Source organism: Xenopus laevis, chromosome 1S, assembly GCF_017654675.1.
Source record: "Xenopus laevis strain J_2021 chromosome 1S, Xenopus_laevis_v10.1, whole genome shotgun sequence".
NCBI lineage: Eukaryota > Metazoa > Chordata > Amphibia > Anura > Pipidae > Xenopus > Xenopus laevis.
This window is the reverse complement of record NC_054372.1, coordinates 8,205,499-8,221,905: the sequence shown is the minus strand read 5'-3', so window position 1 is coordinate 8,221,905 and position 16,407 is coordinate 8,205,499. Positions and strand designations below refer to the sequence as shown.

At 37.5% G+C, this 16,407-nt stretch overlaps 1 protein-coding gene across 4 annotated transcripts in view; it reads right to left on the bottom strand.

Annotated features, from left to right (window-relative positions):
- The window catches only part of LOC108706501 (catenin alpha-2), a 922,761-nt gene that overhangs the window by 86,366 nt on the left and 819,988 nt on the right, over window positions 1-16,407 (bottom strand). For all 4 annotated transcript variants that reach the window (XM_018242984.2, XM_041579365.1, XM_018242983.2 and 1 more), the window contains 5 exons: window positions 15,090-15,182; window positions 12,635-12,791; window positions 10,330-10,530; window positions 6,406-6,557; window positions 5,470-5,583 (listed from right to left, as the gene is read on the bottom strand). In XM_018242984.2, coding sequence (XP_018098473.1) covers window positions 5,470-5,583; window positions 6,406-6,557; window positions 10,330-10,530; window positions 12,635-12,791; window positions 15,090-15,182 — 717 coding nt within the window. The remainder of the gene's footprint in view (window positions 1-5,469; window positions 5,584-6,405; window positions 6,558-10,329; window positions 10,531-12,634; window positions 12,792-15,089; window positions 15,183-16,407) is intronic.

The window sequence follows — 16,407 nt, the reverse complement described above, 5'->3', positions numbered from 1 at the left end:
ATATTTATGTACTGTTACTAATCACATATTACTCCTGTGTATCTGTCGAAGAACAAAGTGAATTATGATGAGAAATAATGAGGCAAAGATTGTAGCTACTTAAACAAGTCAGAACAATGTGCTCATCTAGGAATGTGCAATGAATGGAGGCTACTGCCAAGAGAAGCACTGACAAATAATCCAGACAGTGCATACAATTAGTGATGGGCGAATTTATTCGCCAGGCGCGAATTCGCGGCGAATTTGCCAAAAACGAGACGCCGGCGCCGTTTCGAGAATTTTTCGCCGAATTTTTCGGCGAAGCGAAACGGCGCAAATTCGCCCATCACTACATACAATAACAGTGCATGACACTCTATTTCTTTTCATATTTCAAAGTAGCTATACTTTTGCCAATCAAGAATGCCCAGGGGAGTGAGCCAGGAACTGGGAACAACAGGGACATGGCAGGGGTTAGGAATGAGGGAACTGGAAGAGGAGGTTGGGGATTATGGGGGTTGTAGTTCCTGGGTTGCTATTGGGATGGGTAGAGACACAAGGGTTTAAAAGAGAAAGGAAGTGAAGAGAGGATGCTCTTTTACCTTGAACAGCTCCTGCCCACCCTCCCCAGAATAAAGAGGGTAGCTGGGTAATTGGGAAATGTTAATGTAATGGAAATGCTTAATGTTGCAGCGGGAGGGACTCCCCTGAGGGGGGAGCCGGTGATAGTGGTAGCAAGTGTAGGGCATAACAGGGGTTAGTCCTGGGGCCAAAAGGATTGAAGAGGCCCAGTGGAAGGGATGTGAGTTACGGAGGAAGGAAGGAAGGAAGGACAGCAGATGGGCCCATGGCTACGCAATTCTTTGCAGCCCTCAGCAGCTATCAGATGTTAAGTTAGTTAATAGTTATATATTTGATAAATGTGATTGCACATTGCCCTATATACAATGGTTTTGGTTTATATTGGCTGATATTTATGTGATTTATTAAATAAGCTACGGCCTTTTTCATCGAAGATATCACATGTTCAAGGAAAGGGGAGAATCTCTGTGTTGTTGGGAGGGACCCATCAGATTGACGCTGCCCCTGTCAGGTATTTGACTGGTCAGCTAATAGGTTAGTTGAGAAATAACACACAAATAGATATAGTTATTGAAATATTCATTTAGACAACCTGATGATTAGAATTGTATACTACCACTTCCTCATCTACCAATGTGCCATGCACCTCCTGAAATGGTCAAGTTATCTGGTCACAGTCTACCAAACTGCTCAGTCAAATGTGGGTACATATGGCTGACTTAAGTCTCCTTTATCCACCACTATCCATGATAAAATCTGAAGTCCCTACGGTGGTGCAAGGCAGCTTTAATTCAACTGAACACTGAGGATTTGACCAAATATGCATCCCGGAATGAGAACTGTGATATAATTTCTCCAGTCGGCCTTTTCATATGTATATAGTGGAACACCAAAGTCCATAACTCTGTAGTAAAGATTTGGGAGGTTATTTATCAAAGTCCAAATTTATCTCAATATTTTCTGCTACAAACTTCGATCAAATCCGCTCAGGTTTTTACACTTATTTATTATTACATTTTGTCAAAAATTTGCTTTGGGGAAAAAATCAGATTTTAAAGATTTTTTGGGGATTTTTCATCCGATTTTCCAGTTTTTTTTTCCGATTTTTCATCCGAAAACTCAGATTTCTTATGTTTTTTGCACAAAAACTTCAGGGTATTGCATGAAACCCAGCTCACATCAAAAAATCATTGGGACTTCTCCCATTGAATTATATGCAACCTCTACTGGTCTGAGATGCTGGATTTTCTGATTCAGACTTTCCATCATTGGGGTTTAATAAATTCTGAAAAATGTGTGATTTCCTCTAACCTGGTATCTTCATACACATCCTACCTCAACTTGCCTATGTTATATTTTAAAAACTAAGAAAGAAACCATGAGTGCTTGGTCTGACCAGCACATTTTATTTTTTTTAATTAAAACTTGGACAAAACCTATATTCTGGAACTGGCCAACCACTACAAGAGATATAAAGCAATTATTTGAACAGATATTTTAGGTTAATTGTTTTTGTCTTTTCATTTTCCCACTCTTAAACTTTATAGGAAATGTTCTTGCTTGGAAACAGCATGGAAACAGCAAGAATAGAAAAAAGGATCTTGACTTGCCCTAAGGAGGAATACTAAAAGGTTATTGGAAGCAATATCTTATTTGAGCAAATGATGAGTAATAAAACCTTGAGGCTCTAGTCACGCTGAATGACCAGTCTGAAGGATTGGGGCATTGCTTTTGGTAATTTAAAGATTTTAAATCAAAATTGTTGACCTTACATTAAAAAATAAATTATTCAGTATGAATCATATATGAATCATAACAATATATCATACGGAATGATAAAAAATGATCCAAATCAAGTTGTGAATGCAGTTGCAGATGATACTTTCTTTAAAGCCTAATTTCACAGTATAGATTAGCAAAAGTATTCTTCAAGGATCTGAAACATGGCCGTTTGAATGGATCTATTGATTTCTTGCAGATTCTGATTTCAGTTACAATAAATCATTCCCAATTCTAACACATTATTGGAATCATAGTATAGTATGAATTTAGGCTAGGGCCAGATGGGGCCAAAATCAGCCTGAAATCTCAAGCCAATTTCAGATCCTCACCACAGTATCTTCTTTCTCATCCAGAAACCGGTGTCGGCTCGGGTGCAAACACACTCAGAATTTCACCCTGAATTCTGTTTTGCAGCGAAAAAAACTTTTGCACCATTAAAAAACACAGAACTATTGCATGTGGATACCTGGCCATGTGTAATTCCCAAGTTTGAGGACAGGTCTTGCTTGTGTACCTGCCACTTGGGAGCAGCAACTAAATCCAAAGGGAAAGGTATTTTGGAGGCAGGTAGCACTACCTTGGGGAAGGGGACAAATTGCTAAGAACTGAACTATGCTGGCATTTTCGACCAGGAGTAGAGTGTAAGACTGTGGCATTGGAAGACTGTGCCAAGGGTTGGATAGTCCACACAGGTTCCCCAGTGCAGGGTTATAGTGTTGCTTGCATTAACATTTATTACTTTTCTTGCTATATGAAGTTACCTTGGTTTACTGCAAACTATGTGTCTACTATAAGTAATTCTAGAGCAACTGGACTTGCTAAGTAATTATTGAAGATGTTTCACTACTCATCCAAGCAGCAAACTGTGTGGTTAATTTTCCTGGTGGAATTCCCCTGGATGCAATTCCTCGGTTCCAACTAGTTGGAGACACTGCACTGTAAATCCCAATTCACAGTATCTTTCACTCAAAGGGAATTCAGGGTCCACTGCATGCTTCAATAGCATTTAAAAATGTCCCTAAAATATTTTTCACCTATCAGTGCAGAGTAATCACAGTGGAGCTTGTGGGCACTGGTCTTCATCTGTAATAGAGTGCTGTATTGGCTCACGTGCAGTTAGAACATTCTTCTGGTTTGTTTGTTGTGCATGGGACAAAAGTGTCAAAAATTGCTGAAGAGGACCCAAATTGCTGAAGAGGACCCAAACATCTGGAAGATGGCGTCCATGAACTAAATCCCCAGCAGGCTAGAAACAGTTGTCCCTCTGCAAAGACATTACTTGGGGCTGGAAGAATTTTTCTTAACTGTGATGTCATTCCTCATTACCTATATGCCACTTTCTGGAGCCCATTCCAAATCTATAGCTAAAGGAATTTCCTGCTTCACATTTCACAAAACACTAGAGGGGAAATGTAATAAAATTCACAAAGAGCAAAACTGTGGGTATAATAATTAGCCTGCCACAATGTAATATTGTTCTTTATGTTTTTATTGTATTTCAAATAATAACTACACATTGAGAACCTTTAATGTCTGCTCTGCAATTTTGATTTATATTTTGTCTCAAAATATGATATGATTGCAAAATCTTTTACATACATTGAGAACGTATGACTATTAAGATTTTCATTCATCAAGGTCATGGTATATCTAGTATAGGTAAATCTAAAAACAACTGGACTTGCTGAGTAATCAATGAAGAAGTTTCACTACTTATTCGAGCAGCTTCTTCAGTTCAACTGACTGGTGTGGGAAGTTCTCGGCATTTAAACTCTTCCACTAATCCAATCACAATGGCACATTGTAACTCTTCAAAGAGGTGACATCTGAAGAAATTCACAGAGGTGTTGATTCTGTGTAGTTACTGTGATAGGATTATCCAATGTGTCATGTGACTCCTAGAAAGAGGTGTAACTTGTGAGAGTTGCATGAATGGATGTGTGAAGTGTTCTGAAACAGCCTGGGTACAGATGTTAGATCAGCATTGTATGTAGCAGACAGGTGGTGTCAAAGGCCCCCGCCTCTGTTCAGGGATGGTTTCTCCACCTTGACATTAATTGCCTTGTTCAAACCAGCAGTCTTCTTTATCCAAGATTTGGACCTTGCTATCTTCAAAGGAGTGTCCCTTGTCTTTTAGGTGTAGAAAGACATCTGAGTTTTGCCCTGTAGAGTTCCCCCCTCCTGTGCTGAGCCATTCGCTTGGAGAGCAGTAGTTGCTACATACAATGCTGTTCTAACATCTGTACCCCGGCTGTTTCAGGTTTGATGGCCAAAACCTTTTTCGGATTTGATGCCCGAAACCATGAAATCTTTGGATTATTGAACAAAACCCAGAGCAGATCAGGATATCTTCAATTGTAAACAGGACATATGTCATTTACTTCTACATGAACCCAGCAGGTCTGAGTTGGAGAATTTTTTGATTAGGACTTTTAACACCATAGGGGTTTAATACATTTAGAAAAAATTGGGGGTTCTTTTCTGTAAAAAAAAATGTTTTTACCCTTTAAAAGTCCACCAGAAAAAATTGAACTTTAATAAATAACCCCTAAGAATTTTGAAACCTGATGTTCAGTTCTGCCTATCTCTATTCTTCAATGTTGTTTATAAGAGTTGGATTGATGACTTGATATCAAACTGTGCAAACAAAACCATTTTTTACTAGATGGCTCAAGAATGGAGTTCCAGTTTGGCCTTTGATGTCCTTTGTCTGTGCAGCCAACACAATGAAAACAGTTCACATTTTCAGAAGCTCCAGTCACTCAAACTATGTCAGTCTTTTCACCAACCTTTTTTCTTAAAAATATATAGATATGTAAGCACCACTCTTTTGAGGAGAAAAATCTTTTCTGCTAGTCTTTCTCACACTGAATACCTGTAATTAGCTGTGCCTTACATGCAGCTAATTTTATTTTGTTACAGCTCTTGTCTGACTTAAAGAATTTAGGTTTGGCTTCTTGCAGAACAAAGAGACCTAATTTCCATCATTACTGTGTGTGAAACAAGAGATAACACAAAAGCATTTGCCTTTCAAACGTTACAGTTATCAATTATTACTGCAAATTGTTGCTAGAAGCTTAAATGGCTTAAGGATCAATAGGGAAAATAAAAGAGTGTGGCACTTACTCTGGCACTTTGGCCAGCAATAAGCTGGTCATCTTCTGTTTGCACACTTGTTCGACTTCTAACATCATAATCCTCCTGTTCAAAGTCTGAATCATCTTCCAGTTCTTCGGGTGTCTATAAAAATAAAAGAAGAATGAGGGGATTACAACGTACAATGGATTTACACTGCAGGATCATGGTGTGCTCTTAGGCCAAGCATATGATTTTATGGTATTAGTGAGGCTATGGGCACTAATCTTTAATCTAGATCTTAGTCAGTATTGTAATACCATGCATTCAGGTCCTACATCTTATTATATACTAAGGGGCTTATTTATTCATTTTCATAGTGGTTTTTTGGTAAATCGCTGCAAAAATTTGCAACTGTGTTTTTGTTCCATTCTTGTTTTATCACATTTGTCTAAAGTATTGCTTGTTTTTCTAAATAAAATTGTGAATTGATCAGTTTATCTTTGTTTTATTCTGTTAGGCCCCAGTGTAATCTTTTAAGTGGTTTAGTGTGGCTGTGGGCATCAAGTGATTTTTAAAAAGTAGGAGATTTGTTAGGTGCTGATTTATTAATTTTATGATAAATTTTTCCCACTATTTCTGTATGTCGCAACATGGCAATTGCTTTTTTTTTTTCATGCAAAAATCAAACATATTTTTTTGCAATTTTGTTGACAGATTAAAATGAATCACTGCAAATTGTGATTATAAAAATGTATACTTCAGCCCCATATTATTATTTATGACTTGGTGACAGGCTACAATCGGGTAGATCACTAATCCACCCATTCAATAAGAGATCTAAAACCAGTCAGTTTTTTTTCTTACAACAAACCATTTTGCCTTTTCTGCAAATTTTCCTACTGATATTACAATGTATAATTGTGCTGACTTACTGTATATATATATATATTCTTCTCTACTTTATTATTGTAATTTTTCACTTACCCTTATCATCAGCACAGCTTTCCGTATGTCTCTGACTCCATCATAAACCAAGCGGGATGCATCAATGAATTCATTCTCCTCAAATGGTTGGGGAATATTTGTACTTAATGCTTCAATGGCAACTTCAACTTGTTCAGCAAAACGGGGCATTACTTCACAAAGAATAGAAAAAAGTTATTTCAGAATGTGTGGATTTTTTTTATAGACATTCTCATTGCGTGCGTCTATTGATTGGAAGAGGCACTGCGCAAACTGCTGTCATAGAGAGTTTCAAGGCACAGAAAGGATAACTGACTCAATTTATATTTCTAGGGTGGTAATGGTCATCTTGTCACTTACACTTTTGAAGAGGGGGAAAAAAAAAAAAAAGAAAGAAATTGCCTGAAGAAGTACCAGTGATTGCATGATGGAAAATACAAGGCACTTTGGCAAACAGCTTTAGTCTGAAATGAAAGATCGACAGTACACTTCATGGTAGTGCGTTTAAAGTAGAACATTGGTTTTAAGACTGCAACATATATTTACAATAAACAACGTAACTCAGAAGAGTTTGTAAGACAAGACATTCTAAAAAATGTATACTCTATATAACAAAAAGATACAGCATTCACTGATACTCTCTATCTATCATCTAACTATATCTCTCTATAGCTCTCTCTCTATTCCTTTCTCTATCTATCTAGACAATGTTATTTCTTGACCTCCTTATTTTGGCATAGTGATAGCCTGTGTCTCAAAATGTTGTACACCTCACTAATTAAATGGGTTTATAGCACTTCTGCTGACAATTGCATCATTTGGTTCTTCTTTCATGTTGATAGAGTGTCATCAAATTTGAAATTGAGAGGGGCTTCAGTTCCCTGCTGTTTCTGTTATGGTCCATGTGTTCTCACCATTGGCTCAAACCACTTGGTTCTGCAGACCAGTAGGTTGAACAATAGTAGGCCAAAGCATGGGTACATTTACATAATGGTCAGTTAAAAGAACAGTGACACCAGAAATGTAAAGTGATTTAAAAGAATAACAATGTAATATCCTGGTACCCTGTACTTGTAAAATTGGTGTGTTTGATTCAGAAACTCTACTATAGTTTATTTAAACAATCTGCTGTGTAGCCATGGGGGCAGCCATTCAAGCACAGGATACACAGTAGATAACAGGTAAGTACTACTATAGTTTATATAAACAAGCTGCTGTGTAGCCATGAGGACAGCCATTCAAGCACAGGATATACAGTAGATAACATATAAGTACTACTATAGTTTATATAAACAAGCTGCTGTGTAGCCATGGGGGCAGCCATTCAAGCACAGGATACACAGTAGATGACAGATAAGTACTACTATAGTTTATATAAACAAGTTTCTGTGTAGCCATGGGGGCAGCCATTCAAGCACAGGATACACAGTAGATAACAGATAAGTACTACTAAAGTTTATATAAACAAGTTTCTGTGTAGCCATGGGGGCAGCCATTCAAGCACAGGATACACAGTAGATGACAGATAAGTACTACTATAGTTTATATAAACAAGCTGCTGTGTAGCCATGGGGGCAGCCATTCAAGCACAGGATACACAGTAGATGACAGATAAGTAATACTATAGTTAAAATAAAGCTGCTGTGTAGGAATAATTCAGAATAAACACATGTTAAGCTTGAACGATTCCTGTCTGAAGAAATATATTTCCATTTGTTCTCTAGTGTGATAGAAATATCTCATATATAAGGTTTAGTTCTTCTTTAAAGGGATACTGTCATGGGAAAACATACTGCTGTACTGCAATTTGGAGTGATGTCACCCCTCCCTTCACCCACCCCCTAGCCGCCTAACAACAGAACAATAGGAAGGTAACCAGATCACAGCTTCCTGACACAAGATAGCTCCCCGGTAGAAGAACAGCACTCAATAGTAAAAATCCAGGTCCCACTGTGACACATTCAGTTACATTGAGTAGGAGAAACAACAGCCTGCCAGAAAGCAGTTCCATCCTAAAGTGCTGGCTCTTTCTGAAAGTTCATGACCAGGCAAAAAAATACACTTGCTGGTTCAGGAATGACATTTTATATTGTAGAATTATTTGCAGTGTAAACAGTGTCATTTAGAAATAAAAATGACACCATAAAAAGTGTGACAGAATTCCTTTAAAGTTATATTAAATGTCACATCTAATTTTTGGTAAAAATACAAAATACTTTTGTCTTTCAGTAAATATATGCACCAATGTCTTATAGGTGGTCTGGAGTAATGGCTGGGTTTTTGAAATGTTAACTTAAAAATAGCGCCATTGCATACGTTTTATTAATATATTAGTCTATAGGTTCTTTTTTTTATAAATGTATAAAACTCTACTTTAATACGGCTGTTAAATATATAGTTTTGACTAAAATTTTCTTGAAATTATTAAAGGGAAGGAGAGTTCCAATCCAAGGGGGGTGACAAATGTTAGAGCACTACACCAAGGATTGTAATGACTGACCTGATACCCTGGGCCAGTGCTTCTGTTAACAGAAAACTGCACAAGCCCAGATCACTTGCAAGTGGGCAATCATTTTCCTTTCTTTGCATGGGCAAGCACAAGCTTTTTCACTCTACTGTGCATGTGGCGGCCCCTGGATTTTGAATATAGAAGAAGGGAGGAAGAGGCAAGTGCAAGTACCCTGGCTTGGTGCAATTTTCTGCTAACAGAAGCACTGGACCAGGGTATCATGTAAGTCATTACAATGCTCTAAAATCTGACACCTCCTTGGATTGGAGCTTTCCTTCTCCTTTAAGCAAATATTCACTTTATGAACTCCATCAACCCAACAAATATCCTCCTGCAAAACAAGTATCTAATTGATGGCATGACCCTTAACCCTGTTAACTCAGCACACTGCTTGGGGGTCATCTTTGATCAGTCTTTCAATTTCTATAATCATATTTATACTACCCCTCAAAACGGTAGCTTCTTCATCTGCAATAAAGCCAAGATACACCCCTACCTTTCATAAACAACATCCAAAACAGAAATCCATGCCCTTATCCTATCCCATTTCGACTATTGCAATTGTCTACTAAATGGTCTTCCTGACTCCCATCTCTCTCCCCTCCAATCAATCTTAAACTTTGCTACTAGGATCCTTCTGATCCTTCTCTCTCTTTCTCCTAAAAAGAAACCTGTTCAACCCCAACTAAAACCCTTAGCATGACTGCCTGTTAAGCAAAGGATAGCATATACAATCCTTCTGCTAACATTTAAAGGCCTTCAAAATCTCTGCTTCTCACTACATTTCTTATATTTCTTTATTTGTCTGACTGTACGTTCCTGGTTGTCTCCACTCCTCTCAGAACCACCTTTTTGTCAAACCATCCTCATCCACTGCCACCTCTAGTCTCAAACCTTTCTATTTTGCTGCTTCTTCCCTCTGGAATTCCATCCCTAAATTTCTCTGTAAGGAGTGATTTCTCAATCTCTTCAAGATAAAACTAATAAACTAATAAGAGTCTATCTTTTGGCACTAGAAAATGAGTCTAGTCCTGGTACCTATTAGACAATGCCTTCGCCTTGTGCACTTCCCCTCACTTAGACTGTAAGCTTTACGGGGCAGGGGCCTTCTTCTCACTGTGTCTCTGACCATATAGCACTTAAGCTCTGTGTCCTAATACTGTATGAGCTCTGTGTACTGTGTATATTTATTGGCTTTATTGCATACCTTTAGATATTGTACTTTTATTTTTATTGTACTTTTATGCCTTGTACATACATACATACATACATACATACATACATGCAACTAATGCAGTGGGCCACCACATGTTTCCTTAGTCTAAAGCTTTGATTAGAAGACAATTGATTCATATTCCATAAATGACATTTGATAAATAAATTAAAAAGACAATTCTAGAAGAAGATTGCTGGTGAAGTTTGTTTGTTTTACTTACCAGTTTCAGATAGTAGTTTGGTGGCTTCTAAAACCTTGTCAGTGTAAACTCCAGCTTCGTAATTTTCCATTTCTGCGTTAATGATATGGATAACTCTGGCAGAGCGGCCCCTTATTGCCCCTGCTGTTCTGTCGAGTGTATCTACATCCCCTTCTTGCAGAGCTATGACACATTTATTCACATCCTCCAGAATATGGTTCTCTTTAAAAACCAAAAACAAGAATGCTGATTAGCAGAATGAATGCGTTGCACAAATAATCTTTAACAAATGGTAACGCTAATAAATCTAACTATACCGCCCTATAGACATATTCTGATGTGTGTTACAGAGATTCTGTGTCACAAATGCTCCATTTTATCAGGAAACAATTAACCAGCCTGTACGTTTTTGGAGCAACATATAAGAAAAACTTAATGCAGACCCAATGGTCACATGGTTTAGTGAAGTTGTGAAAAAAACATTCACCCCTCATGCTCAAGTCTAGTAACCAATAGCAACCAGATGTTTGCATTTGAACAGCTGAACAGTGAAAGCTACCCGATGATTGGCAGCTATGGCTTACTAGATCACTAACACATTTTGGTTACTATGGATTATTAGACCAGTAACTCACTTGTGTTGCTATGGGTTACTAGACCAGTATTTTAAAAAATATATATCTTTTAAAATTGAGGGGGTACACTAGGGGGCAAAATACACCCCTTTGTGTACCTTAGTGATCATGCTTTAAGCACTTATATCTGGGTTGTTGCTGCACTTATTTGCCCCCATGTCACCTCTCATGAATACAGCAATTCCAAATGCAAGCAGTGCTGTATTCATATAAAGTGAAAAAAAATTGGCAACTTTTGCATCTGTTCTCACTTTGCACCCACTGTCAGTAAACACGCCCTTGTATCGTCAGCATTCCCTTTACTATAACAATTCCCACAATGAATATCATTTATTAAACTCATGCAACTTTCCTCATAACATCATGCATGTTAATTATTTTGACTTCAACTGAATTATTGATCCCCTTGACCCACAGCACAAATAAAATGACCAGCATGAAGCTCTTGCTTCTAAAATTGGACATGAAATGATGTTTCCTCTAAATGAGAGTAACAAGATGGCAGGGAACCAGTAGCCATCAGCTGTTTAGCCAACTGCATTTCAGCGCTTTTGTTAACTGCTGGATTGCTCACAAGCTGAAAAAGCCATTGGGGAACCTAAGCCAGCTTACTTTTACTCCATCATAACAAAACAGATGACAACTCAAATTGCCCCAACTTATAGGAGATAATAAGCAATATGAAGAAAATGCAAGGGAGTTTGTAGACCTCATCAAATGTATAAATGGTGAAACACGGCTCCGCAATAACACAATAAGTCTGAAATATGCAAAATCCAAATCTAAACGACTAACAGCTTTGCAAAAAAGTAATGTAGACGAAAGACGGCAGCACTCATATTGGATCTGCGTAGTGTGCAAATATATCAGGGAAAGAAAGAAACAGATGGGCTCATTTTAGCTTTATGTGCAAAGTGCTGTTTTTTTTTTACCTACACCATTCCCTTGATGCTAGTCAACCTGGACTTAAATACAAGGCTGTCTGACCCCTATTTGTCCTCTAACTTTCGTGTCATTCAGATGAATGGTTTCTGTTTAAACAGTAACATTTAAATCAATTCCAGTTGACTTTTGACCAGAATTATCTTAAAATGGGCAAAAGTTGCATTTTCAAAGTAGACATCATCACTAATCTATTGTATAAATCATCCATTTAGAACTGGCTATATTTCTTCAGACCCCAACCTGACTGAAAGGGGGTTATTTATTAAAGTATGAATGCCAAAAGTTTTTTTTGTATAAAATCCAAATTTTTAGTGGAAATAAAACTCAAATTTTTCGAGATTTATTATCCCCCGAGGATGGGAAAAGTCCGATCCGGCAAAATCCAGCATCTCAGACCTGCCAAGGTTGTATATAAGTCAGTGAGAGAAATCCTTATCCTACTTGGACGGTTCTGTGGTCTGTGCTGGAATTAGCCCAAAAATCTCACTATTTCGGGAAAAATCTGAAAAATTCAGGAAAATCATACGATTCAGATATTTTACTCCATTTTATCGGGTTTGTCCCAGATCTGATTAAATTGTGCTTTTTTTTAATAATAAATAAGGTCCAATCATGGATTCTAGTTTGGTCGGACTTTTTTTTATTTAAGTGCTCACTAAAATTTGGATAAACAAGGCCCTAGGTGATAGACTCATCCAACATTCATGAGCAATGATCATTACTTATTATACTTGAATATCACTTACCTGAGACAGAGAGGAAGTCATCAACCGATGTGATGTCATCAACAGCCTCAGTAAGAACCCGAACTTGTTTCTCCCACTGATCCTTGAAGACATCCATATTGTCTTGAGCAACTTTACTCTGGGGCCTGGCAGCCAATGTCAAGGCTGCATTAATGACCTAAATTAGAAATTACTCAATTTCATTACTACTACAAGAGACTATAAGGTATTCCAGCACCCTGGCTGCTTAATAACTGGATCTGCTTTTTTAAAGAATAATTGTCAGATTTCATATGTCCTTTCCAGCTGTCAAGCTTTGGACTGTGCCTTATTATACAGTTAGTGGCTATCCTGGGAAGGGGCTAATTTTCATACAACCAGAGAATAAATAAGATGACTAGTGGAGGCTAATTCATCAACAGTCTTATTTTAGTGGTTTTAGAAGTTTTTGAAACCAACTAAACTCACTTTCTTTAAAACCACAAATGTCATGGAATTTAATTTAAAATTCCAAATATAAAAAATGTGCTAAGAAATACAAATACCTTGAAAACCTGTAAAAAATTGTATTTATTTATAAAAAAAAATGTTAGTTTTTCAAACAATTCCTAGTGAAAAAAATCTAAAAATCTTGAAAAGTCCGAATTGATTAGAGGGTCAATAAACTCAGCTTCTATAGGACCTCAACAACTTTTACTAAGCAAAGTTTTGCCAAGCTTTTTATGGTTTTTAAACTTAATAAATCTTAAATTTGTATGGGTTTTAAGAAATAAGGAAAAACAGAGAATTTTTCAAGATTCATGGATAAAAATTACGATTTGATTGTAAGTAAATCAGCCTCTTAATGATAAGATAATTTTTTTGAATACATTTTGATTGGTCTAATTTTGAATTTATGAGAGTTTAGGGGAGTTTTTAAAAACCAGAGGTAATGTCAAAAGACATGTTTTTAAGGAATTGGCCACATGGAAGCTTTTTTTTATATTTAAAAAACATTTGTAGCATAGTGGATAGGAGGCCCTCTAACAATGTAGGGCACATGTGTAGCAAATGATTGTCATTTTGCTTTTCCATTGGTCCCATCACATTTTGCAAATTTTGACACCGGCTGGAGCATTTTGACAAAAAGCAGAACATGGCAGATTTGCTCAACACAGTCAATAAGACTTGAATTTAAGGAAAATATGTTTTATTGGTAGCCCAAAAGCAGAAAAAAAGGTGCCACAAAAAAATTTCCATAGACTCTTATATTCTTTGCTACAAAAATGTCAACCATAGACTTTTTTTCACAGTTTCGCAAATGTTCCCGTGAAATGAGACAGAGTCGCTTATCACTAATGTCTGTCTATTTTCTATCAAGTTCCTGCTCGTTTTGACTCTGAAAACCCCGAAAAAGTTGCAGTAAAAAAAGACAATTTTCTTTTGCAATTTATTATGCCCCGAATCTGTTCCAAGTCAGAATCCAAAAATCTAAAACCTGCCGAATTCATGTAAACATCAATGGCAGATGTCCCTTTAACCATTTGAAGATGTTTTAACCCTCACTGAGTTTTTGGGGTTTGACATTGTTTTTTCTGTGAAAACTCAAATACTTAGGGGCAGATTCACTAAGGGTCGAATTTCGAAGTTAAAAATACTTCGAAATTCGACCCTCGAATTGAAATCCTTCGACTTCGAATATCGAATTCGAAGGATTTAGCGCTAATCCTGCGATCGATCGATCGAAGGATTTTTCGTTCGATCGAACGATTAAATCCTTCGAATCGAACGATTCGAACGATTTTAATCCAACGATCGAAGGAAAATCCTTCGATCAAAAAAAAGGTTAGCAAGCCTATGGGGACCTTCCCCATAGGCTAACATTGACTTCGGTAGGTTTTATCTGCCGAAGTAGGGGGTCGAAGTTTTTTTTAAAGGGAAAGTACTTCGACTATCGAATGGTCGAACGATTTTTACTTCGAATCGTTCGATTTCGTTCGAATTCGAACGAATTTAACCAATTTGATGGTCGAAGTACCCAAAAAATACTTCGAAATTCGAATTTTTTTCATTCGAATCCTTCACTCGAAGTTAGTGAATCTGCCCCTGTGTGGTTTTCGGGCGTTAAACTCAGAAAAGTCAGTTTTTTCTCGAAAGGGTCCAAAAAAGTTGCAGTATTTCTCCATTTTTTTTTTTTTTCTATTTAAAAAATGAGAAAAATATGAATTTTGATAAATAACCCCAAAAAGTAGTTTAAAAGTGATGATCCTATTTATTAGCATGTACATGATTGTTGGAGGCCACTAACCTTGAAAAACAGATAAAGTATAAGACTTTGGGGTTATCTGTATTCTATTTTTTCTATTACTTATATTTCTAGTTAAGTCCTCCTGTATTTATCTTCCATTTGTACTGCTGCAGAGTCATTGACAATCACAAGTACTGTGTGCAAAGTGCAATTTCACACTCAAATCACCTTTTTTGGTTTCAAACGTACCTGTGGGCAGAGGCTGTCAATTTGCGTTGCTGCCATGCGGACTAACTTTACTCCTTCTTCATTATTTGAAATGGAACAAGCCAGATTAGCCACCTGGTGATTAGAAAATAGAGAGAGAGAATAAATGCATGAAAGATTCAGTTCAACATAAAAAGGGCAGAAAAAATCAGGGCATAAATTCTACATATTGTCTGGTCTAATTTTATCTTACAAATAACAAATCTTATATATTATACAGTATATATATATCTTATATGTTTGAATCTGCCTTTAAAGCCACAAGTAGGCTTAGCACTCTAGCCACCTTGACTATACATTAATCTTTTGTGAAGTATAACCTATATGTAGTGATGGGAAAATTTGCGTGAAATTCGCGAAACGGTGAAAAATTTGCGAAACGGCGCTGGCGTCTCGTTTTTGACGCCGGCGCCTGTTTTTGACGCCGGCGCCCGTTTTTTGATGCCGGTGCCCGTTTTTTACGCCGGCGTCCGTTTTTTTCGACGACGGCGGAATTTTTTTTTGACACCTGCGAAATTTTCCGCCCGAATTTTCGCGGGTGTTTGGCAAATTTATTCGCTGGCGGAGAATCGCGCAAATTCACCGCAAATTTGCGCCTGGCGAATAAATTCGCCCATCACTACCTATATGTAGCATACTTCTATCTTTGGGGGTCCAGCAAGAGATCACTAGTTAGGGGTGCTATGTTGCCTTCACATTTATCCCCTAGCAGGTATTTCTTAGTATCCTGAATCCCTAACAGCATAAATATACTACAATATGGCTCCTGGGAGATATCTAAAGAGGCAATGGTTAAAAGGATAAGTGGGTTTTTGGAGTACAGCATTGTCCTTAGGAGGTCACTGCATTGCATTGAGCATCTTCAATCTGTCTTCCCCACCGATGGGCCACATCTATGTTCTACCTTGGTCACTACACAGTTCTACACTGGCCCTGTTCCCCTATCATGTTCCCTGCTCAGCTGCTTCTGAGGATTTCAGGTGACTTTCTATGTATTGGTGGGTGACAATTGAGAGGGGGCTAAATTTGGGTGATTCCCAAAAAAATGCAGGTGATCTGACATGTCTGTGAATCCCATATTAGTTATTCTCAGCATTCCACCTATTGTAATTGCTTAGAGAATGTTAGATTCTGACACAGAGCAAAGGAGGTGATACATCTCTCCAAAGAACAATATAACTGGTGATCTATTGTAGCATTTATAAGAGAAAGAGTAGTGATGGGCGAATTTATTCGCCAGGCGAGAATTCGCATCAAATTTGCGTGATTCGCTGCCAGCGAATAAATTCGCGGCAAAAAC